General features: G+C 44.4%; 1 protein-coding gene across 1 annotated transcript in view; it reads right to left on the bottom strand.

Annotated features, from left to right (window-relative positions):
• Nucleotides 1–3,743: 3,743 nt before the first annotated feature.
• Nucleotides 3,744–24,375, bottom strand: part of nbas (NBAS subunit of NRZ tethering complex) — a gene marked incomplete at its 5' end in the record, with an annotated part of 175,661 nt that continues 155,029 nt past the window's right edge. The window contains 2 exons of the mRNA XM_045212901.1: nt 3,744–4,633; nt 18,950–19,081. Of these exons, the coding sequence (XP_045068836.1) occupies nt 4,358–4,633; nt 18,950–19,081 (408 nt within the window). The remainder of the gene's footprint in view (nt 4,634–18,949; nt 19,082–24,375) is intronic.

Raw genomic sequence — 24,375 nt, 5'->3', positions numbered from 1 at the left:
TGCTGGTCTGTTTCAGCCCTCTGGGTACTGTAGGGGGGGTGGTGTTGTGCTGGTCTGTTTCAGCCCTCTGGGTACTGTAGGGGGGTGGTGTTGTGCTGGTCTGTTTCAGCCCTCTGGGTACTGTAGGGGGGTGTTGTTGTGCTGGTCTGTTTCAGCCCTCTGGGTACTGTAGGGGGGTGTTGTGCTGGTCTGTTTCAGCCCTCTGGGTACTGTAGGGGGGGTGTTGTGCTGGTCTGTTTCAGCCCTCTGGGTACTGTAGGGGGTGTTGTGCTGGTCTGTTTCAGCCCTCTGGGTACTGTAGGGGGGGTGTTGTGCTGGTCTGTTTCAGCCCTCTGGGTACTGTAGGGGGGGGTGTTGTGCTGGTCTGTTTCAGCCCTCTGGGTACTGTAGGGGGGTGTTGTGCTGGTCTGTTTCAGCCCTCTGGGTACTGTAGGGGGGTGTTGTGCTGGTCTGTTTCAGCCCTCTGGGTACTGTAGGGGGGTGGTGTTGTGCTGGTCTGTTTCAGCCCTCTGGGTACTGTAGGGGGTGTTGTGCTGGTCTGTTTCAGCCCTCTGGGTACTGTAGGGGGGTGGTGTTGTGCTGGTCTGTTTCAGCCCTCTGGGTACTGTAGGGGGGTGGTGTTGTGCTGGTCTGTTTCAGCCCTCTGGGTACTGTAGGGGGGTGGTGTTGTGCTGGTCTGTTTCAGCCCTCTGGGTACTGTAGGGGGGTGGTGCTGTGCTGGTCTGTTCCCGCCCTCTGGGTACTGTAGGGGGTGGTGCTGTGCTGGTCTGTTCCCGCCCTCTGGGTACTGTAGGGGGGTGGTGTTGTGCTGGTCTGTTTCAGCCCTCTGGGTACTGTAGGGGGGTGGTGTTGTGCTGGTCTCTTTCAGCCCTCTGGGTACTGTAGGGGGGGTGGTGTTGTGCTGGTCTGTTTCAGCCCTCTGGGTACTGTAGGGGGGGTGGTGTTGTGCTGGTCTGTTTAGTGGGTCTGTTCTGTCTGGAGTGTGTGGACCAGCTCTCTGAGCTCCACCATGTCTCTCTCCAGCTCTGTGACTGTATCTCTCTCAATGATGGAGGAGCAGTGCAGTTGTGGGACCTGGGTGTGTTCAGTGCTGGGGGGGGGTGACGATCCTCGTCTGCGGGACAGTTTGAAGAGGTGTGATCAGACTTGCTCGGGGTGGGGGAGTCGTCACCAAGAGAAAGCTTCTCCTGCCGTGCTCTCGCTTTGACTCATGGTATTCATTTTCCAGTATTCTCATTTCCCACACTCCGCCAAATACCCTCTCTCTTAAAAGACAGGTAGTGTGATCTTATAGCAGTGTGCCCTGCCCAGGGGTAGTGTGATCTTATAGCAGTGTGCCATGCCCAGGGGTAGTGTGATCTTATAGCAGTGTGCCATGCCCAGGGGTAGTGTGATCTTATAGCAGTGTGCCATGCCCAGGGGTAGTGTGATCTTATAGCAGTGTGCCATGCCCAGGGGACGGTCTGCGTGGAAGATTACGTTGCTTACGTTCCCATTTTTTGTAGCAGTCAGCAAAAAGTGTCTCAGGATTGTCCAGGAGGAGCTTCTCTTGTCATTTTCTATATCCAGGGATGTAGTCCCGTGTAGCTCAGTTGGTAGAGCATGGCGCTTGCAACGCCAGGGGTTGTGGGTTCGATTACCACGGGGGACCAGTATGAAAATGTATGCACTAACTGTAAGTCGCTCTGGATAAGAGCGTCTGCTAAATGAGTAAAATGTACTGTACTCTGGTGACCTCGGCACAGAGGGAAGCCATGGAGCAGGGGGCAAAAGAGGCCTCTGCATTTGGGTGGGGGAGGAACTCTGCTGCCATTGTTGGGCTCAGGGGCCTCACACCTCTCACTTCACACCTCAGTGCTGATTCATGTTGCAGCCGGTTCTGTTCTTTCCTAGCAAGCTTGGTAGCCTTTTAACTTAGCATTCAGTCTTTATCAAGTAAAATATCTAGAGATGATTGTAATGTTCTTTTCATTCTAGACTTTCGAAGTAGCTTCAGACTGAACATTACTGACTCGGTTCCAGGTTGGATGATATTTCAGACTGAACATTACTGACTCGGTTCCAGGTTGGATGATATTTCAGACTGAACATTACTGACTCGGTTCCAGGTTGGATGATATTTCAGACTGAACATTACTGACTCGGTTCCAGGTTGGATGATATTTCAGACTGAACATTACTGACTCGGTTCCAGGTTGGATGATATTTCAGACTGAACATTACTGACTCGGTTCCAGGTTGGATGATATTTCAGACTGAACATTACTGACTCGGTTCCAGGTTGGATGATATTTCAGACTGAACATTACTGACTCGGTTCCAGGTTGGATGATATTTCAGACTGAACATTACTTACTCGGTTCCAGGTTGGATGATATTTCAGACTGAACATTACTTACTCGGTTCCAGGTTGGATGATATTTCAGACTGAACATTACTGACTCGGTTCCAGGTTGGATGATATTTCAGACTGAACATTACTGACTCGGTTCCAGGTTGGATGATATTTCAGACTGAACATTACTGACTCGGTTCCAGGTTGGATGATATTTCAGACTGAACATTACTGACTCGGTTCCAGGTTGGATGATATTTCAGACTGAACATTACTGACTCGGTTCCAGGTTGGATGATATTTCAGACTGAACATTACTGACTCGGTTCCAGGTTGGATTATCTTTTTGTGTTTCTGTTGTGGTTCTTTTGCTGGTTGCTGGATTGACCTTGGCAGTAAGAATCCTTGGTAATAACTAACTCTCTCCCCTACTAACTCTATAACTCGCTCTCCCCCACTATAACTCTCCCTCCCTCCCTCCCAACTCTCCCTCTCCTTCCCTCCCAACTCTCCCTCTCTCTCCCTCCCAACTCTCCTCTCTCTCTCTCTCTCCCTCCCAACTCTCCCTCTTCCTCCCAACTCTCCCTCTCTCGCTTCCTCCCATCTCTCCCTCTCAACTCTCCCTCTCTCTCTCCCTCCCTCTCTACTCTCTCTCCCTCCCTCCCTCCCTCTCTACTCTCTCTCTCCCTCCCAACTCTCCCTCCCTCCCTCTCTACTCTATTCCTCCCTCCCAACTCTCCCTCTCTCTCTCCCTCTCTCTCTCTCCCCCTCTACTCCTCCCTCTCTACTCTCTCTCTCCCTCCCAACTCTCCCCCTTCCTCCCATCTCTCCCTCTATCTCCCTCCCTCCCTACTCTCTCTCCCTCCCTCCCTCCCTCCCCCTCTCTCTACTCTCTCTCTCCCTCCCTCCCTCTACTCTCTCTCCCTCCCTCCCTCTCTACTCTCTCTCTCCCTCCCAACTCTCCCTCTTCCTCCCAACTCTCCCTCTTCCTCCCATCTCTCCCTCTCCCTCCCTCCCTCTCTACTCTCTCTCTCTCTCCCTCCCAACTCTCCCTCTCTCTCCCTCCCTCCCAACTCTCTCTCCCTCCCTCCCAACTCTCCCTCTCTCCCTCCCTCTCTACTCTCTCTCTCCCTCCCTCCCTCTCTACTCTCTCTCCCTTCCTCTCTACTCTCCCTCCCTCCCTCTCTACTCTTCCTCCCAACTCTCTCTCTCCCTCCCTCCCAACTCTCCCTCTCTCTCTCCCTCCCTCCCTCTCTACTCTCTCTCCCTCCCTCCCGCTCTACTCTCCCTCCCTCTCTCCCTCCCTCTCCCTCCCAACTCTCCCTCCCTCCCCCTACGGTCTCTGAAGAAGAGATACAGTGGATATAAAAATTGAATTGTTCACATTATAGATCACATTAACAGTGGAAACAGTTCTGACATGATTTATCGTTGTCTCAATCTTTTACATCACAAAAACCTGGCATTTTAACAGGGGCGTGCAGACAGCTCAAGCTGTTTCCAGAGGAAAAGTTTCGGATGTTTTCCAGACCTCAAAAATAGAATGGAAAAGATAAGCACTGAACACAACCAGGAAAATCAGCTAATTAGACAGTGATTATCTATTTCAAATCACCACAAATACCTTCCAACTCAATAAATAGTAGGACTACAATTAGTATTTATTTGATGAATATGGATTTAATGATTTATTTGTGTTTATTCCAGGTTAAATAACATGTATTGTGTATCAGAACACTGGACAGCCAATCGTAAAGCAGCAGAACAGGGCTTCCACTAACGACATGCAAAAACAACAACAACAACAAACACCCTATTAGCCAATTACAGCGCTGGAGTGAGTGTTGGTACACGTACGTTCCGCACAACGAGCCACTCAGTGTGGGGCCTTCAGGGCCAATTAGTTTCTAGGAAATTAATGAACAGATAACATTAGTAACAAAATAACAGGGGCGTGCTTAATGATCTAGCTTCAATAAGAGTGTGTGTGTGTGTGTGTGTGTGTGTGTGTGTGTGTCTTCTTCAGAGCCACTTCTTGATGACAGTGAGAGCTGTATTAAATGTGCTGAGGCCCGGGTGAGTTCCACGGTAGGCCAGAAGCAGGGAGCCGGCCTGAGCTTGGTACCCAGCCCGGAGCAGCTCTGACGCAGCCTTCTCCACGTCCCAACCCCCCTCCTGGTGTCTGGAGAGCAGGTGGGCGCTGAGACGGGGGTAGAGGGGGGAGGACACACACCCCACCAGGAGACCAGCATCTAGCAGGAGAGACAGGAACTCTGGGTCGCAGGTAGAGTCACACACCTGGGAGAGGAGCTACATGGTTAAAACACAGGAAACAGGAAACAGGAAACAACCCCAACCTCAAATTTCATTGTTCATCTATTTCCTACAGTGACCCCTGAAATCCCCTTTGGAGTGTGTGTCAGTCTGTATGTGTGTGTGTGTGTGTATATGTGTGTGTGTCACTGTGTGTGTGTGTGTGTGTCAGTATGTGTGTGTGTGTGTCTGTGTGTGTGTGTGTGTCTGTGTATATGTGTGTGTGTCACTGTGTGTGTCAGTATGTGTGTGTGTCACTGTGTGTGTGTCACTCTGTGTGTGTGTGTGTCACTGTGTATGTGTGTGTATGTGTGTGTGCGTGTGTGTGTGTCACTGTGTGTGTGTGTGTGTCACTGTGTGTGTGTGTGTGTGTGTGTGTGTGTGTGTGTGTGTGTGTGTGTGTTCACTGTGTCCTTGCTGACTGTGTGACAGGGTTGATAGAAGCCTGATGAGCTCAGAGTGTCATGTAGCTCAGTTGGTAGAGCATGGCGCTTGCAACGCCAGGGTTGTGGGTTCGATTCCCACAACCCTCACTAACTGTAAGTCGCTCTGGATAAGAGCGTCTGCTAAATTACTAATATGTAAATGTGAAAAATTAGTGTGAGGTCACATACCCCCACACACACTTCCTTCTCAACGATTGTCTTTCTCTCTCTTTGAGTCAACCACTCACCACATTTTTAGGCACTGCAGTGCTAGCTAGCTGTAGCTTATGCTTTCAGTACTAGATTCATTCTCTGATCCTTTGATTGGGGTGGACAACATGTCAGTTCATGCTGCAAGAGCTCTGATAGGCTGGAGGACGTCCTCTATGGAAGGGGGTGGGAACCATGAGCCAGTCAATGTACCCAGAGGAGGACGGAAGCTAGCTGTCCTCCGGCTACACCATGGTGCTACCCTACAGCAGGGGTCAAACGTTTTCACTCCTTCCAGCATTAGGGAACATCCTGCACCCCCCACCCCCCACCCCCACGTCTATTTCTATGGGCACAAGCACTGTTCATAACACAAACTCTTACACCCCTCTTATTAGGGAAAATGCTCTGGTTGAAAGCTTATTTCCTGCAATTCTACAAACGTTGTCATGGGGTGCAGAGAACTTTTTGTCATGGGGTGCAGAGAACCTTTTGTCATGGGGTGCAGAGAACCTTTTGTCATGGGGTGCAGAGAACTTTTTGTCATGGGGTGCAGAGAACCTTTTGTCATGGGGTGCAGAGAACTTTTTGTCATGGGGGTGCAGAGAACCTTTTGTCATGGGGTGCAGAGAACCTTTTGTCATGGGGTGCAGAGAACCTTTTGTCATGGGGTGCAGAGAACCTTTTGTCATGGGGTGCAGAGAACCTTTTGTCATGGGGTGCAGAGAACCTTTTGTCATGGGGTGCAGAGAACTTTTTGTCATGGGGTGCAGAGAACTTTTTGCAGTTTTAAAGCTCATTTTCTTGCACTTCTATACATTTTGCCATGTCTAATGTGTATTCATGTGATATTTGAGTGACTAACACATTAAAACAAAAATCGGAAGTTTACGTACACCTTAGCCAAATACATTTAAACTCAGTTTTTCACAATTTCTGACATTTAATCCTAGTAAGAATTCCCTGTTTTAGGTCAGTTAGGATCACCACAATATTTTAAGAATGTGAAATGTCAGAATAATAGTAGAGAGAATTATTTATTTCAGCTTTTATTTCTTTCATCACATTCCCAGTGGGTCAGAAGTTTACATACACTCAATTAGTATTCGGTAGCATTGCCTTGAAATTGTTTAACTTGGGTCAAATGTTTCGGGTAGCCTTCCACATGCTTCCCACAATAAGTTGGATGAATTTTGGCCCATTCCTCCTGACAGAACTGGTGTAACTGAGTCAGGTTTGTAGGCCTCCTTGCTCGCACACGCTTTTTCAGTTCTGCCCACAAATTTTCTATAGGATTGAGGTCAGGGCTTTGTGATGGCCACTCCAATACCTTGACTTTGTTGTCCTTAAGCCATTTTGCCACAACTTTGGAAGTATGCTTGGGGTCATTGTCCATTTGGAAGACACATTTGCGACCAAGCTTTAACTTCCTGACTGATGTCTTGAGATGTTGCTTCAATATATCCACATAATTTTCCTTTCTCATGATGCCATCTATTTTGTGAAGTGCACCAGACCCTCCTGCAGCAAAGTACCCCCACAGCATGATGCTGCCACCCCCGTGCTTCACGGTTGGGATGGTGTTCTTCGGCTTGCAAGCCGACCCCTTTTTCCTCCAAACATAACGATGGTCATTATGGCCAAACAATTCTATTTTTGTTTCATCAGACCAGAGGACATTTCTCCAAAAAGTACGATCTTTGTCCCCATGTGCAGTTGCAAACCGTAGTCTGGCTTTTTTATGGCGGTTTTGGAGCAGTGGCTTCTTCCTTGCTGAGCAGCCTTTCAGGTTATGTCGATATAGGACTCGTTTTACTGTGGATATACATACTTTTGTACCTGTTTCCTCCAGCATCTTCACAAGGTCCTTTGCTGTTGTTCTGGGATTGATTTGCACTTTTCGCACCAAAGAACGTTCATCTCTAGGAGACAGAACGCGTCTCCTTCCTGAGCGGTATGACGGCTGCATGGTCCCATGGTGTTTATACTTGCATACTATTGTTTGACCAGATGAACGTGGTACCTTCAGGCGTTTGGAAATTGCTCCCAAGGATGAACCAGACTTGTGGAGATCTACAATATTTTTTCTAAGGTCTTGGCTGATGTTTTTTATATTTTCCCATGATGTCAAGCAAAGAGGCACTTCTGATCCACTGGAATTGTGATACAGTGAATTATAAGTGAAATAATCTGTCTGTAAACAATTGTTGGAAAAATTACTTACAAAGTAGATGTCCTAACCGACTTGCCAAAACTATAGTTTGTTAACAAGAAATTTGTGGAGTGGTTGAAAAACAAGTTTTAATGACTCCAACCTAAGTGTATGCAAACTTCAGACTTCAACCGTACAGTGAGGGAAAAAAGTATTTAATCCCCTGCTGATTTTGTACGTTTGCCCACTGACAAAGAAATGATCAGTCTATGATTTTAATGGTAGGTTTATTTGAACAGTGAGAGACAGAATAACAACAAAAAAATCCAGAGAAACGCATGTCAAAAATGTTATAAATTGATTAGCATTTTAATGAGGGAAATAAGTATTTGACCCCTCTGCAAAAAATGACTTAGTACTTGGTGGAAAAACCCTTGTTGGCAATCACAGAGGTCAGACGTTTCTTGTAGTTGGCCACCAGGTTTGCACACATCTCAGGAGGGATTTTGTCCCACTCCTCTTTGCAGATCTTCTCCAAGTCATTAAGGTTTCGAGGCTGACGTTTGGCAACTCGAACCTTCAGCTCCCTCCACAGATTTTCTATGGGATTAAGGTCTGGAGACTGGCTAGGCCACTCCAGGACCTTAATGTGCTTCTTCTTGAGCCACTCCTTTGTTGCCTTGGCCGTGTGTTTTGGATCATTGTCATGCGGGAATACCCATCCACGACCCATTTTCAATGCCCTGGCTGAGGGAAGGATGTTCTCACCCAAGATTTGACGGTACATGGCCCCGTCCATCGTCCCTTTGATGGGGTGAAGTTGTCCTGTCCCCTTAGCAGAAAAACACCCCCAAAGCATAATGTTTCCACCTCCATGTTTGACGGTGGGGATGGTGTTATTGGGGTCATAGGCAGCATTTCCCCTCATCCAAACACTGCGAGTTGAGTTGATGCCAAAGAGCTCCATTTTGGTCTCATCTGACCACAACACTTTCACCCAGTTCTCCTCTGAATCATTCAGATGTTCATTGGCAAACTTCAGACGGGCATGTATATGTGCTTTCTTGAGCAGGGGGACCTTGCGGGCGCTGCAGGATTTCAGTCCTTCACAGCGTAGTGTGTTACCAATTGTTTTCTTGGTGACTATGGTCCCAGCTGCCTTGAGATCATTGACAAGATCCTCCCATGTAGTTCTGGGCTGATTCCTCACCGTTCTCATGATCATTGCAACTCCACGAGGTGAGATCTTGCATGGAGCCCCAGGCCGAGGGAGATTGACAGTTCTTTTGTTTTTCTACCATTTGCGAATAATCGCACCAACTGTTGTCACCTTCTCACCAAGCTGCTTGGCGATGGTCTTGTAGCCCATTCCAGCCTTGTGTAGATCTACAATCTTGTCCCTGACATCCTTGGAGAGCTCTTTGGTCTTGGCCATGGTGGAGAGTTTGGAATCTGATTGATTGATTGCTTCTGTAGACAGGTGTCTTTTATACAGGTAACAAGCTGAGATTAGGAGCACTCCCTTTAAGAGTGTGCTACTAATCTCAGCTCGTTACCTGTATAAAAGACAACTGGGAGCCAGAAATCTTTCTGATTGAGAGGGGGTCAAATACTTATTTCCCTCATTAAAATGCAAATCAATTTATAACATTTTTGTCATGCGTTTTTCTGGATTTTTTTGTTGTTATTCTGTCTCTCACTGTTCAAATAAACCTACCATTAAAATTATAGACTGATCATTTCTTTGTCAGTGGGCAAACGTACAAAATCAGCAGGGGATCAAATACTTTTTTCCCTCACTGTATATGTAGGCTAATGTGCAACTCCACGGTTTTAATGACTCCAACCTAAGTGTACGTAAACGTCCCACTTCAACTGTAGCTAAAAAACGTTTGCTGACATGGCCTAGTTGATTTGGACATTTCTGATAAGTTATAAATAGCTCTCTAAGGGATGCAATGACTGACAGGACAAGAGGAACTTATGATGCACCTTGTGCATTCAACTATTACAACTTTGAAAAGGTAGTTGAAAGCCAGACTGAGTTCCCCACAGTCTGGGAACACCTGCTACAGAGTGCTGTTGAGGCTACTGTAGACCACCATTGCAACACAGTGTGTTTCAATAAATGATTTGGTGACGTGAATATATTTAGTGTAGTTTAATCTAAAAAGGTTAACTTTTTAAGGTTGGACTATATACATTTTTCTGAAATTCACTGAGGAGGATGGTCCTCCCCTTCCTCCGCTGCTTAACAGGGCGTTGGGCCACCACGAGCCAGAACAGCACCTTGCCATAGATGGCGTTGGGCCACCACGAGCCAGAACAGCACCTTGCCATAGATGGCGTTGGGCCACCACGAGCCAGAACAGCACCTTGCCATAGATGGCGTTGGGCCACCACGAGCCAGAACAGCACCTTGCCATAGATGGCGTTGGGCCACCACGAGCCAGAACAGCACCTTGCCATAGATGGCGTTGGGCCACCACGAGCCAGAACAGCACCTTGCCATAGATGGCGTTGGGCCACCACGAGCCAGAACAGCACCTTGCCATAGATGGCGTTGGGCCACCACGAGCCAGAACAGCACCTTGCCATAGATGGCGTTGGGCCACCACGAGCCAGAACAGCACCTTGCCATAGATGGCGTTGGGCCACCACGAGCCAGAACAGCACCTTGCCATAGATGGCGTTGGGCCACCACGAGCCAGAACAGCACCTTGCCATAGATGGCGTTGGGCCACCACGAGCCAGAACAGCACCTTGCCATAGATGGCGTTGGGCCACCACGAGCCAGAACAGCACCTTGCCATAGATGGCGTTGGGCCACCACGAACCAGAACAGCACCTTGCCATAGATGGCGTTGGGCCACCACGAGCCAGAACAGCACCTTGCCATAGATGGCGTTGGGCCACCACGAGCCAGAACAGCACCTTGCCATAGATGGCGTTGGGCCACCACGAGCCAGAACAGCACCTTGCCATAGATGGCGTTGGGCCACCACGAGCCAGAACAGCACCTTGCCATAGATGGCGTTGGGCCACCACGAGCCAGAACAGCACCTTGCCATAGATGGCGTTGGGCCACCACGAGCCAGAACAGCACCTTGGCATGGATCCGATAAGCGTCGAACTCTACTGGAGGGATGCCACTCCATTATTCCACTATAAATTCCATCATTTGGTGTTTTGTTGATGGTGGTGGAAAACACTCTCTCTCTAGACTAGACATTATGAGGTACTCTCTCTCTAGACTAGACATTATGAGGTACTCTCTCTCTAGACTAGATATTATGAGGTACTCTCTCTCTCTCTCTAGACTAGACATTATGAGGTACTCTCTCTCTAGACTAGACATTATGAGGTACTCTCTCTCTAGACTAGATATTATGAGGTACTCTCTCTCTCTCTCTAGACTATAATAATATAATAATATGCCATTTAGCAGACGCTTTTATCCAAAGCGACTTACAGTCATGCGTGCATACATTTTTTTTTGTGTATGGGTGGTCCCGGGGATCGAACCCACTACCTTGGCGTTACAAGCGCCGTGCTCTACCAGCTGAGCTACAGAGAACCACATTATGAGGTACAGACTAGACATTATGAGGTACTCTCTCTCTCTAGACTAGACATTATGAGGTACTCTCTCTAGACTAGACATTATGAGGTACTCTCTCTCTCTCTAGACTAGACATTATGAGGTACTCTCTCTCTAGACTAGACATTATGAGGTACTCTCTCTCTAGACTAGATATTATGAGGTACTCTCTCTCTCTCTCTAGACTAGACATTATGAGGTACTCTCTCTCTCTAGACTAGACATTATGAGGTACTCTCTCTCTCTAGACTAGACATTATGAGGTACTCTCTCCAGACTAGACATTATGAGGTACTCTCTCTCTAGACTAGATATTATGAGGTACTCTCTCTCTCTCTCCAGACTAGACATTATGAGGTACTCTCTCTAGACTAGACATTATGAGGTACTCTCTCTCTAGACTAGACATTATGAGGTACTCTCTCTCTCTAGACTAGACATTATGAGGTCCTCTCTCTCTCTAGACTAGACATTATGAGGTACTCTCTCTCTCTAGACTAGACATTATGAGGTACTCTCTCTAGACTAGACATTATGAGGTACTCTCTCTCTCCAGACTAGACATTATGAGGTACTCTCTCCAGACTAGACATTATGAGGTACTCTCTCTAGAATAGACATTATGAGGTACTCTCTCTCTCCAGACTAGACATTATGAGGTACTCTCTCTCTCCAGACTAGACATTATGAGGTACTCTCTCTCTCTAGACTAGACATTATGAGGTACTCTCTCTAGACTAGACATTATGAGGTACTCTCTCTCTCTAGACTAGACATTATGAGGTACTCTCTCTAGACTAGACATTATGAGGTACTCTCTCTAGACTAGACATTATGAGGTACTCTCTCTCTCTAGACTAGGCATTATGAGGTACTCTCCCTCTCTAGACTAGACATTATGAGGTACTCTCTCTCTCTAGACTAGACATTATGAGGTACTCTTTCTAGACTAGACATTATGAGGTACTCTCTCTCTCTAGACTAGACATTATGAGGTACTCTCTCTAGACTAGACATTATGAGGTACTCTCTCCAGACTAGACATTATGAGGTACTCTCTCTAGAATAGACATTATGAGGTACTCTCTCTCTCCAGACTAGACATTATGAGGTACTCTCTCTCTAGACTAGACATTATGAGGTATTCTCTCTCTAGACTAGACATTATGAGGTACTCTCTCTCTAGACTAGACATTATGAGGTACTCTCTCTCTCTCTAGAAATTATGAGGTACTCTCTCTCTCTAGACTAGACATTATGAGGTACTCTCTCTCTCTAGACTAGACATTATGAGGTACTCTCTCTCTCTAGACTAGACATTATGAGGTACTCTCTCCAGACTAGACATTATGAGGTACTCTCTCTCTAGACTAGACATTATGAGGTACTCTCTCTCTCTCTAGACTAGACAAAATGAGGTACTCTCTCTAGACAAGACATTATGAGGTACTCTCTCTCTCTAGACTAGACATTATGAGGTACTCTCTCTAGACTAGATATTATGAGGTACTCTCTCTCTCTCTCTAGACTAGACATTATGAGGTACTCTCTCTCTAGACTAGACATTATGAGGTACTCTCTCTCTCTCTCTAGACTAGACATTATGAGGTACTCTCTCTAGACTAGACATTATGAGGTACTCTCTCTCTAGACTAGACATTATGAGGTACTCTCTCTAGACTAGACATTATGAGGTACTCTCTCTCTCTCTAGACTAGACATTATGAGGTACTCTCTCTCTCTAGACTAGACATTATGAGGTACTCTCTCTCTAGACTAGACATTATGAGGTACTCTCTCTCTCTAGACTAGACATTATGAGGTACTCTCTCTCTCTAGACTAGACATTATGAGGTACTCTCTCTAGACTAGACATTATGAGGTACTCTCTCTAGACTAGACATTATGAGGTACTCTCTCTCTCTAGACATTATGAGGTACTCTCTCTAGAAAAGACATTAGGAGGTACTCTCTCTCTAGACTAGACATGATGAGGTAGTCTCTCTAGACTAGACATTATGAGGTACTCTCTCTAGACTAGACATTATGAGGTACTCCCTCTCTCTCTAGACTAGACATTATGAGGTACTCTCTCTCTAGACTAGACATTATGAGGTACTCTCTCTCTCTAGACTAGACATTATGAGGTACTCTCTCTCTCTCTAGACATTATGAGGTACTCTCTCTAGACTAGACATTATGAGGTACTCTCTCTCTCTAGACTAGACATTATGAGGTACTCTCTCTAGACTAGACATTATGAGGTACTCTCTCTAGACTAGACATTATGAGGTACTCTCTCTCTCTAGACATTATGAGGTACTCTCTCTAGACTAGACATTAGGAGGTACTCTCTCTCTAGACTAGACATTATGAGGTACTCTCTCTCTCCAGACTAGACATTATGAGGTACTCTCTCCAGACTAGACATTATGAGGTACTCTCTCTAGAATAGACATTATGAGGTACTCTCTCTCTCCAGACTAGACATTATGAGGTACTCTCTCTCTCCAGACTAGACATTATGAGGTACTCTCTCTCTCTAGACTAGACATTATGAGGTACTCTCTCTAGACTAGACATTATGAGGTACTCTCTCTCTCTAGACTAGACATTATGAGGTACTCTCTCTAGACTAGACATTATGAGGTACTCTCTCTAGACTAGACATTATGAGGTACTCTCTCTCTAGACTAGGCATTATGAGGTACTCTCCCTCTCTAGACTAGACATTATGAGGTACTCTCTCTCTCTAGACTAGACATTATGAGGTACTCTTTCTAGACTAGACATTATGAGGTACTCTCTCTCTCTAGACTAGACATTATGAGGTACTCTCTCTAGACTAGACATTATGAGGTACTCTCTCCAGACTAGACATTATGAGGTACTCTCTCTAGAATAGACATTATGAGGTACTCTCTCTCTCCAGACTAGACATTATGAGGTACTCTCTCTCTAGACTAGACATTATGAGGTACTCTCTCTCTAGACTAGACATTATGAGGTACTCTCTCTCTAGACTAGACATTATGAGGTACTCTCTCTCTCTCTAGAAATTATGAGGTACTCTCTCTCTCTAGACTAGACATTATGAGGTACTCTCTCTCTCTAGACTAGACATTATGAGGTACTCTCTCTCTCTAGACTAGACATTATGAGGTACTCTCTCCAGACTAGACATTATGAGGTACTCTCTCTCTAGACTAGACATTATGAGGTACTCTCTCTCTCTCTAGACTAGACAAAATGAGGTACTCTCTCTAGACTAGACATTATGAGGTACTCTCTCTCTCTAGACTAGACATTATGAGGTACTCTCTCTAGACTAGATATTATGAGGTACTCTCTCTCTCTCTCTAGACTAGACATTATGAGGTACTCTCTCTCTAGACTAGACATTATGAGGTACTCTCTCTCTCTCTCTAGACTAGACATTATGAGGTACTCTCTCTAGACTAGACATTATGAGGTACTCTCTCTCTAGACTAGACATTATGAGGTACTCTCTCTAGACTAGACATTATGAGGTACTCTCTCTCTCTCTAGACTAGACATTATGAGGTACTCTCTCTCTCTAGACTAGACATTATGAGGTACTCTCTCTCTAGACTAGACATTATGAGGTACTCTCTCTCTCTAGACTAGACATTATGAGGTACTCTCTCTCTCTAGACTAGACATTATGAGGTACTCTCTCTAGACTAGACATTATGAGGTACTCTCTCTAGACTAGACATTATGAGGTACTCTCTCTCTCTAGACATTATGAGGTACTCTCTCTAGAAAAGACATTAGGAGGTACTCTCTCTCTAGACTAGACATGATGAGGTAGTCTCTCTAGACTAGACATTATGAGGTACTCTCTCTAGACTAGACATTATGAGGTACTCCCTCTCTCTCTAGACTAGACATTATGAGGTACTCTCTCTCTAGACTAGACATTATGAGGTACTCTCTCTCTCTAGACTAGACATTATGAGGTACTCTCTCTCTCTCTAGACATTATGAGGTACTCTCTCTAGACTAGACATTATGAGGTACTCTCTCTCTCTAGACTAGACATTATGAGGTACTCTCTCTAGACTAGACATTATGAGGTACTCTCTCTCTCTAGACATTATGAGGTACTCTCTCTAGACTAGACATTAGGAGGTACTCTCTCTCTAGACTAGACATGATGAGGTAGTCTCTCTAGACTAGACATTATGAGGTACTCTCTCTAGACTAGACATTATGAGGTACTCTCTCTCTCTCTAGACTAGACATTATGAGGTACTCTCTCTCTAGACTAGACATTATGAGGTACTCTCTCTCTCTAGACTAGACATTATGAGGTACTCTCTCTCTCTCTAGACATTATGAGGTACTCTCTCTAGACTAGAAATTATGAGGTACTCTCTCTCTCTAGACTAGACATTATGAGGTACTCTCTCTCTAGACTAGACATTATGAGGTACTCTCTCTAGACTAGACACTATGAGATACTCTCTCTCTCTAGACTAGACATTATGAGGTACTCTCTCTAGACTAGACATTATGAGGTACTCTCTCTCTCTAGACTAGACATTATGAGGTACTCTCTCTAGACTAGACATTATGAGGTACTCTCTCGACTAGACATTATGAGGTACTCTCTCTCTCTAGACTAGACATTATGAGGTACTCTCTAGACTAGACATTATGAGGTACTCTCTCTCTCTAGACTAGACATTATGAGGTACTCTCTCTAGACTAGACATTATGAGGTACTCTCTCTCTCTAGACTAGACATTGAGGTACTCTCTCTAGACTAGACATTATGAGGTACTCTCTCTCTCTCTAGACTAGACATTATGAGGTACTCTCTCTAGACTAGACATTATGAGGTACTCTCTCTAGACTAGACATTATGAGGTACTCTCTCTAGACTAGACATTAGGAGGTACTCTCTCTCTCTAGACTAGACATTATGAGGTACTCTCTCTCTCTCTAGACTAGACATTATGAGGTACTCTCTCTAGACTAGACATTATGAGCTACTCTCTCTCTGTAGACATTGAGGTACTCTCTCTAGACTAGACATTATGAGGTACTCTCTCTCTAGACTAGACATTATGAGGTACTCTCTCTCTCTAGACTAGACATTATGAGGTACTCCCTCTCTAGACTAGACATTAGGAGGTACTCTCTCTCTCTAGACTAGACATTATGAGGTACTCTCTCTAGACTAGACATTATGAGGTACTCTCTCTCTAGACTAGACATTATGAGGTACTCTCTCTCTAGACTAGACATTATGAGGTACTCTCTCTAGACTAGACATTATGAGGTACTCTCTCTAGACTAGACATTATGAGGTACTCTCTCTCTCTAGACATTATGAGGTACTCTCTCTAGACTAGACATTAGGAGGTACTCTCTCTCTAGACTAGACATTATGAGGTACTCTCTCGAGACTAGACATTATGAGCTACTCTCTCTCTGTAGACATTGAGGTACTCTCTCTAGACTAGACATTATGAGGTACTCTCTCTCTAGACTAGACATTATGAGGTACTCTCCCTCTCTCTCTCTCTCTAGACTAGACATTATGAGGTACTCTCTCTCTAGACTAGACATTATGAGGTACTCTCTCTCTAGACTAGACATTATGAGGTACTCTCTCTCTCCAGACTAGACATTATGAGGTACTCTCTCTAGACTAGACATTATGAGGTACTCTCTCTCTAGACTAGACATTATGAGGTACTCTCTCTCTCTAGACTAGACATTATGAGGTACTCTCTCTCTAGACTAGACATTATGAGGTACTCTCTCTCTCTCTCTCTCTAGACATTATGAGGTTCTCTCTCTCTCTAGACTAGACATTATGAGGTACTCTCTCTAGACTAGACATTATGAGGTACTCTCTCTCTCTAGACTAGACATTATGAGGTACTCTCTCTCTCTCTAGACTAGACATTATGAGGTACTCTCTCTCTCTCTCGACTAGACATTATGAGGTACTCTCTCTCTCTCTCTAGACATTATGAGGTACTCTCTCTCTCTCTAGACATTATGAGGTACTCTCTCTCTAGACATTATGAGGTACTCTCTCTCTCTCTAGACATTATGAGGTACTCTCTCTCTCTCTAGACATTATGAGGTACTCTCTCTCTCTCTAGACATTATGAGGTACTCTCTCTCTCTCTAGACATTATGAGGTACTCTCTCTCTCTCTCTCTAGACATTATGAGGTTCTCTCTCTCTCTAGACTAGACATTATGAGGTACTCTCTCTAGACTAGACATTATGAGGTACTCTCTCTCTAGACTAGACATTATGAGGTACTATCTCTCTCTAGACTAGACATTATGAGGTACTCACTCTCTCTCTAGACTAGACATTATGAGGTACTCTCTCTAGACTAGACATTATGAGGTACTCTCTCTAGACTAGACATTATGAGGTACTCTCTCTCTCTAGACATTATGAGGTACTCTCTCTCTCTCTAGACATTATGAGGTTCTCTCTAGACTATACATTATGAGGTACTCTCTCTAGACATTATGAGTTACTCTCTCTCTAGACTAGACATTATGAGGTACTCTCTCTCTCTCTCTAGACATTATGAGGTACTCTCCCTCTCTAGACTAGACATTATGAGGTACTTTCTCTAGACTAGACATTATGAGGTACTCTCTCTCTCTAGACTAGGCATTATGAGGTACTCTCTCTCTCTAGACTAGACATTATGAGGTACTCTCTCTCTAGACTAGACATTATGAGGTACTCTCTCTAGACTAGACATTATGAGGTACTCTCTCTAGACTAGACATTATGAGGTACTCTCTCTAGACTAGACATTATGAGGTACTCTCTCTCTCTAGACTAGACATTATGAGGTACTCTCTCTCTCTCTAGACTAGACATTATGAGGTACTCTCTCTCTCTCTCGACTAGACATTATGAGGTACTCTCTCTCTCTCTCTAGACATTATGAGGTACTCTCTCTCTCTAACTTTGACTCTTCTAGACATTATGAGGTACTCTCTCTCTAACATATTAAGCTCTCTCTCTCTAGACATTATGAGGTACTCTCTCTCTCTCTAGACATTATGAGGTACTCTCTCTCTCTCTAGACATTATGAGGTACTCTCTCTCTCTCTAGACATTATGAGGTACTCTCTCTCTCTCTCTCTAGACATTATGAGGTTCTCTCTCTCTCTAGACTAGACATTATGAGGTACTCTCTCTAGACTAGACATTATGAGGTACTCTCTCTCTAGACTAGACATTATGAGGTACTATCTCTCTCTAGACTAGACATTATGAGGTACTCACTCTCTCTCTAGACTAGACATTATGAGGTACTCTCTCTCTCTAGACTAGACATGATGAGGTACTCTCTCTAGACTAGACATTATGAGGTACTCTCTCTAGACTAGACATTATGAGGTACTCTCTCTCTAGACTAGACATTATGAGGTACTCTCTCTCTCTAGACATTATGAGGTACTCTCTCTCTCTCTCTAGACTAGACATTATGAGGTACTCTCTCTAGACTAGACATTATGAGGTACTCTCTCTCTCTCTCTAGACATTATGAGGTACTCTCTCTCTCTCTCCTTTCTCTTCTTCTCTTCTTCTCTTCTCTACGTCCCCCCCGTCCTTCTCTCTGTCTCCTCCATCCTCTCCTCCCCACCTCCCATCTGATCCAGGAACAGTTTAACTCTCCTCTAGGTGTTAAGGAGCCTACTGAGACAAGTCCTTATCTGAGCTAGAAAATGTTTAAATATCTTTAGACACCACTTAACCCCTAAACAGCTCACCGGATGCTCCAGCCTCTCCAACCAAATTGTATTTCTGTGTGTATGTGTGATATGTAGGGGTTTGGCTAAAAGCAGAATACCCATTCTGTCTCACATGGATCAATAAAGTATTCTTGTTACCTCGGTGATGTTATTGATCTGATCCAGGGACAGCTCTATCAGCTGGGGGTCTTTACTCTCGGTCATCAGTTTGAGAGCTGGGAGCTGTAGACCTGGTTGATCCAGGAGCAGAGAGGATATGTGTCTGATACACTGTAGGGAGAGGGGGGAGGAGGAACAGGGAGGGGAGGAGGGAAGGAAGGAAGGGAGAAGGGAGGAAGGAAGGAAGGGAGAAGGGAGGAAGGAAGGAAGGGAGAAAGGAAGGAAGGAAGAAGGGAGGAAGGAAGGAAGGAAGGGAGAAGGGAGAAGGGAGGAAGGAAGGGAGAAGGGAGGAAGGAAGGAAGGAAGGGAGGGAGGGAGGAAGGAAGGAAGGGAGGAAGGAAGAGAGAAGGAAGGGAGAAGGGAGGAAGGAAGGCGGGAAGGAAGGAAGGAAGGAAGGAAGGGAGGGAGGGAGGGAGGGAGGAAGGAAGGAAGGGAGGGAGGGAGGAGGGAGGGAGGGAGGGAGGAGGGAGGGAGGGAGGGAGGGAGGGAGGGAGGGAGGGAGGGAGGAAGGAAGGAAGGAAGGAAGGAAGGGAGGGAGGGAGGGAGGGAGGGAGGGAGAAGGAAGGGAGGGAGGGAGGGAGGGAGGGAGAAGGGAGGGAGGGAGGGAGAAGGGAGGAAGGGAGGGAGGGAGGGAGGGAGGGAGGGAGGGAGGGAGGAAGGGAGGGAGGGAGGGAGGGAGGGAGGAAGGGAGGGAGGGAGGGAGGGAGGGAGGGAGGGAGGGAGGAAAGAAGGGAGGGAGGGAGGGAGGGAGGGAGGGAGGGAGGGAGGGAGGGAGGGAGGGAGGGAGGGAGGGAGGGAGGGAGGGAGGGAGGAAGGAAGGGAGGGAGGGAGGGAGGGACATATGCAGTACAGGTTAAAAAGAGAATAAAACACACACAGAGGCATGGTGCTGGTGGTAATATATGGATATCACTATGCAATAGGACTCTCCCATCAGGCTCTAGTGGTTCCATTCTATAAGCTTTCAATTAAAACTGTTCAGAGTGAAACCGTCCTCTCCTCTCTACACAAATATTAGTATTACATAGTGGTAATACCATTACTCTACACTGTCTAGCTGTATACACACAGAATACCATTACACTACACTGTCTAGCTGTATTCACACAAAATACCATTACTCTACACTGTCTAGCTGTATTCACACAGAATACCATTACTCTACACTGTATAGCTGTATTCACAGAATACCATTACACTACACTGTCTAGCTGTATTCACACATAATACCATTACACTACACTGTCTAGCTGTATTCACACAGAATACCATTACACTACACTGTCTAGCTGTATTCACACAGAATACCATTACACTACACTGTCTAGCTGTATTCACACAGAATACCATTACACTACACTGTCTAGCTGTATTCACAGAATACCATTACACTACACTGTCTAGCTGTATTCACACATAATACCATTACACTACACTGTCTAGCTGTATTCACACAGAATACCATTACACTACACTGTCTAGCTGTATTCACACAGAATACCATTACACTACACTGTCTAGCTGTAGTCACACAGAATACCATTACACTACACTGTCTAGCTGTATTCACACAGAATACCATTACACTACACTGTCTAGCTGTATTCACACAGAATACCATTACACTACACTGTCTAGCTGTATTCACACAGTATACCATTACACTACACTGTCTAGCTGTATTCACACAGAATACCATTACACTACACTGTCTAGCTGTATTCACACAGAATACCATTACACTACACTGTCTAGCTGTATTCACACAGAATACCATTACACTACACTGTCTAGCTGTATTCACACAGAATACCATTACACTACACTGTCTAGCTGTATTCACACAGAATACCATTACACTACACTGTCTAGCTGTATTCACACAGAATACCATTACACTACACTGTCTAGCTGTATTCACACAGAATACCATTACACTACACTGTCTAGCTGTATTCACACAGAATACCATTACACTACACTGTCTAGCTGTATTCACACAGAATACCATTACACTACACTGTCTAGCTGCATTCACACAGAATACCATTACACTACACTGTCTAGCTGTATTCACAGAATACCATTACACTACACTGTCTAGCTGTATTCACAGAATACCATTACACTACACTGTCTAGCTGTATTCACACAGAATACCATTACACTACACTGTCTAGCTGTATTCACACAGAATACCATTACACTACACTGTCTAGCTGTATTCACACAGAATACCATTACACTACACTGTCTAGCTGTATTCACACAGAATACCATTACACTACACTGTCTAGCTGTATTCACACAGAATACCATTACACTACACTGTCTAGCTGTATTCACACAGAATACCATTACACTACACTGTCTAGCTGTATTCACAGAATACCATTACACTACACTGTCTAGCTGTATTCACACAGAATACCATTACACTACAATGTCTAGCTGTATTCACACATAATACCATTACACTATACTGTCTAGCTGTATTCACAGAATACCATTACACTACACTGTCTAGCTGTATTCACAGAATACCATTACACTACACTGTCTAGCTGTATTCACACAGAATACCATTACACTACACTGTCTAGCTGTATTCACACAGAATACCATTACACTACACTGTCTAGCTGTATTCACAGAATACCATTACACTACACTGTCTAGCTGTATTCACACAGAATACCATTACACTACACTGTCTAGCTGTATTCACACAGAATACCATTACACTACACTGTCTAGCTGTATTCACAGAATACCATTACTCTACACTGTCTAGCTCTATACACACAGAATACCATTACACTACACTGTCTAGCTGTATTCACACAGAATACCATTACACTACACTGTCTAGCTGTATTCACACAGAATACCATTACACTACACTGTCTAGCTGTATTCACACAGAATACCATTACACTACACTGTCTAGCTGTAGTCACACAGAATACCATTACACTACACTGTCTAGCTGTATTCACACAGAATACCATTAAACTACACTGTCTAGCTGTATTCACACAGAATACCATTACACTACACTGTCTAGCTGTATTCACACAGTATACCATTACACTACACTGTCTAGCTGTATTCACACAGAATACCATTACACTACACTGTCTAGCTGTATTCACACAGAATACCATTACACTACACTGTCTAGCTGTATTCACACATAATACCATTACACTACACTGTCTAGCTGTATTCACACAGAATACCATTACACTACACTGTCTAGCTGTATTCACACAGAATACCATTACACTACACTGTCTAGCTGTATTCACAGAATACCATTACACTACACTGTCTAGCTGTATTCACACAGAATACCATTACACTACACTTTCTAGCTGTATTCACACAGAATACCATTACACTACACTGTCTAGCTGTATTCACACAGAATACCATTACACTACACTGTCTAGCTGTATTCACACAGAATACCATTACACTACACTGTCTAGCTGCATTCACACAGAATACCATTACACTACACTGTCTAGCTGTATTCACAGAATACCATTACACTACACTGTCTAGCTGTATTCACAGAATACCATTACACTACACTGTCTAGCTGTATTCACACAGAATACCATTACACTACACTGTCTAGCTGTATTCACACAGAATACCATTACACTACACTGTCTAGCTGTATTCACACAGAATACCATTACACTACACTGTCTAGCTGTATTCACAGAATACCATTATACTACACTGTCTAGCTGTATTCACACAGAATACCATTACACTACACTGTCTAGCTGTATTCACACAGAATACCATTACACTACACTGTCTAGCTGTATTCACACAGAATACCATTACACTACACTGTCTAGCTGTATTCACACAGAATACCATTACACTACACTGTCTAGCTGCATTCACACAGAATACCATTACACTACACTGTCTAGCTGTATTCACAGAAAACTATTACACTACACTGTCTAGCTGTATTCACACAGAATACCATTACACTACACTGTCTAGCTGTATTCACACAGAATACCATTACACTACACTGTCTAGCTGTATTCACACAGAATACCATTACACTACACTGTCTAGCTGTATTCACACAGAATACCATTACACTACACTGTCTAGCTGCATTCACACAGAATACCATTACACTACACTGTCTAGCTGTATTCACACAGAATACCATTACACTACACTGTCTAGCTGTATTCACACAGAATACCATTACACTACACTGTCTAGCTGTATTCACACAGAATACCATTACACTACACTGTCTAGCTGTATTCACACAGAATACCATTACACTACACTGTCTAGCTGTATTCACACAGAATACCATTACACTACACTGTCTAGCTGTATTCACAGAATACCATTACACTACACTGTCTAGCTGTATTCACACAGAATACCATTACACTACAATGTCTAGCTGTATTCACACAGAATACCATTACACTACACTGTCTAGCTGTATTCACAGAATACCATTACACTACACTGTCTAGCTGTATTCACAGAATACCATTACACTACACTGTCTAGCTGTATTCACACAGAATACCATTACACTACACTGTCTAGCTGTATTCACACAGAATACCATTACACTACACTGTCTAGCTGTATTCACAGAATACCATTACACTACACTGTCTAGCTGTATTCACACAGAATACCATTACACTACACTGTCTAGCTGTATTCACACAGAATACCATTACACTACACTGTCTAGCTGTATTCACAGAATACCATTACTCTACACTGTCTAGCTCTATACACACAGAATACCATTACACTACACTGTCTAGCTGTATTCACACAGAATACCATTACACTACACTGTCTAGCTGTATTCACAGAATACCATTACACTACACTGTCTAGCTGTATTCACACAGAATACCATTACTCTACACTGTCTAGCTGTATTCACAGAATACCATTACACTACACTGTCTAGCTGTATTCACACAGAATACCATTACACTACACTGTCTAGCTGTATTCACAGAATACCATTACACTACACTGTCTAGCTGTATTCACAGAATACCATTACACTACACTGTCTAGCTGTATTCACACAGAATACCATTACACTACACTGTCTAGCTGTATTCACACAGAATACCATTACACTACACTGTCTAGCTGTATTCACAGAATACCATTACACTACACTGTCTAGCTGTATTCACACAGAATACCATTACACTACACTGTCTAGCTGTATTCACAGAATACCATTACTCTACACTGTCTAGCTGTATTCACACAGAATACCATTACACTACACTGTCTAGCTGTATTCACACAGAATACCATTACACTACACTGTCTAGCTGTATTCACAGAATACCATTACACTACAC

The sequence above is a fragment of the Coregonus clupeaformis genome, unplaced genomic scaffold, assembly GCF_020615455.1.
Source record: "Coregonus clupeaformis isolate EN_2021a unplaced genomic scaffold, ASM2061545v1 scaf0062, whole genome shotgun sequence".
In the NCBI taxonomy this organism is placed as follows: Eukaryota; Metazoa; Chordata; class Actinopteri; order Salmoniformes; family Salmonidae; genus Coregonus; species Coregonus clupeaformis.
Note: the sequence above shows the minus strand (reverse complement) of the source record. Positions and strands in the feature narration are given on the sequence as shown.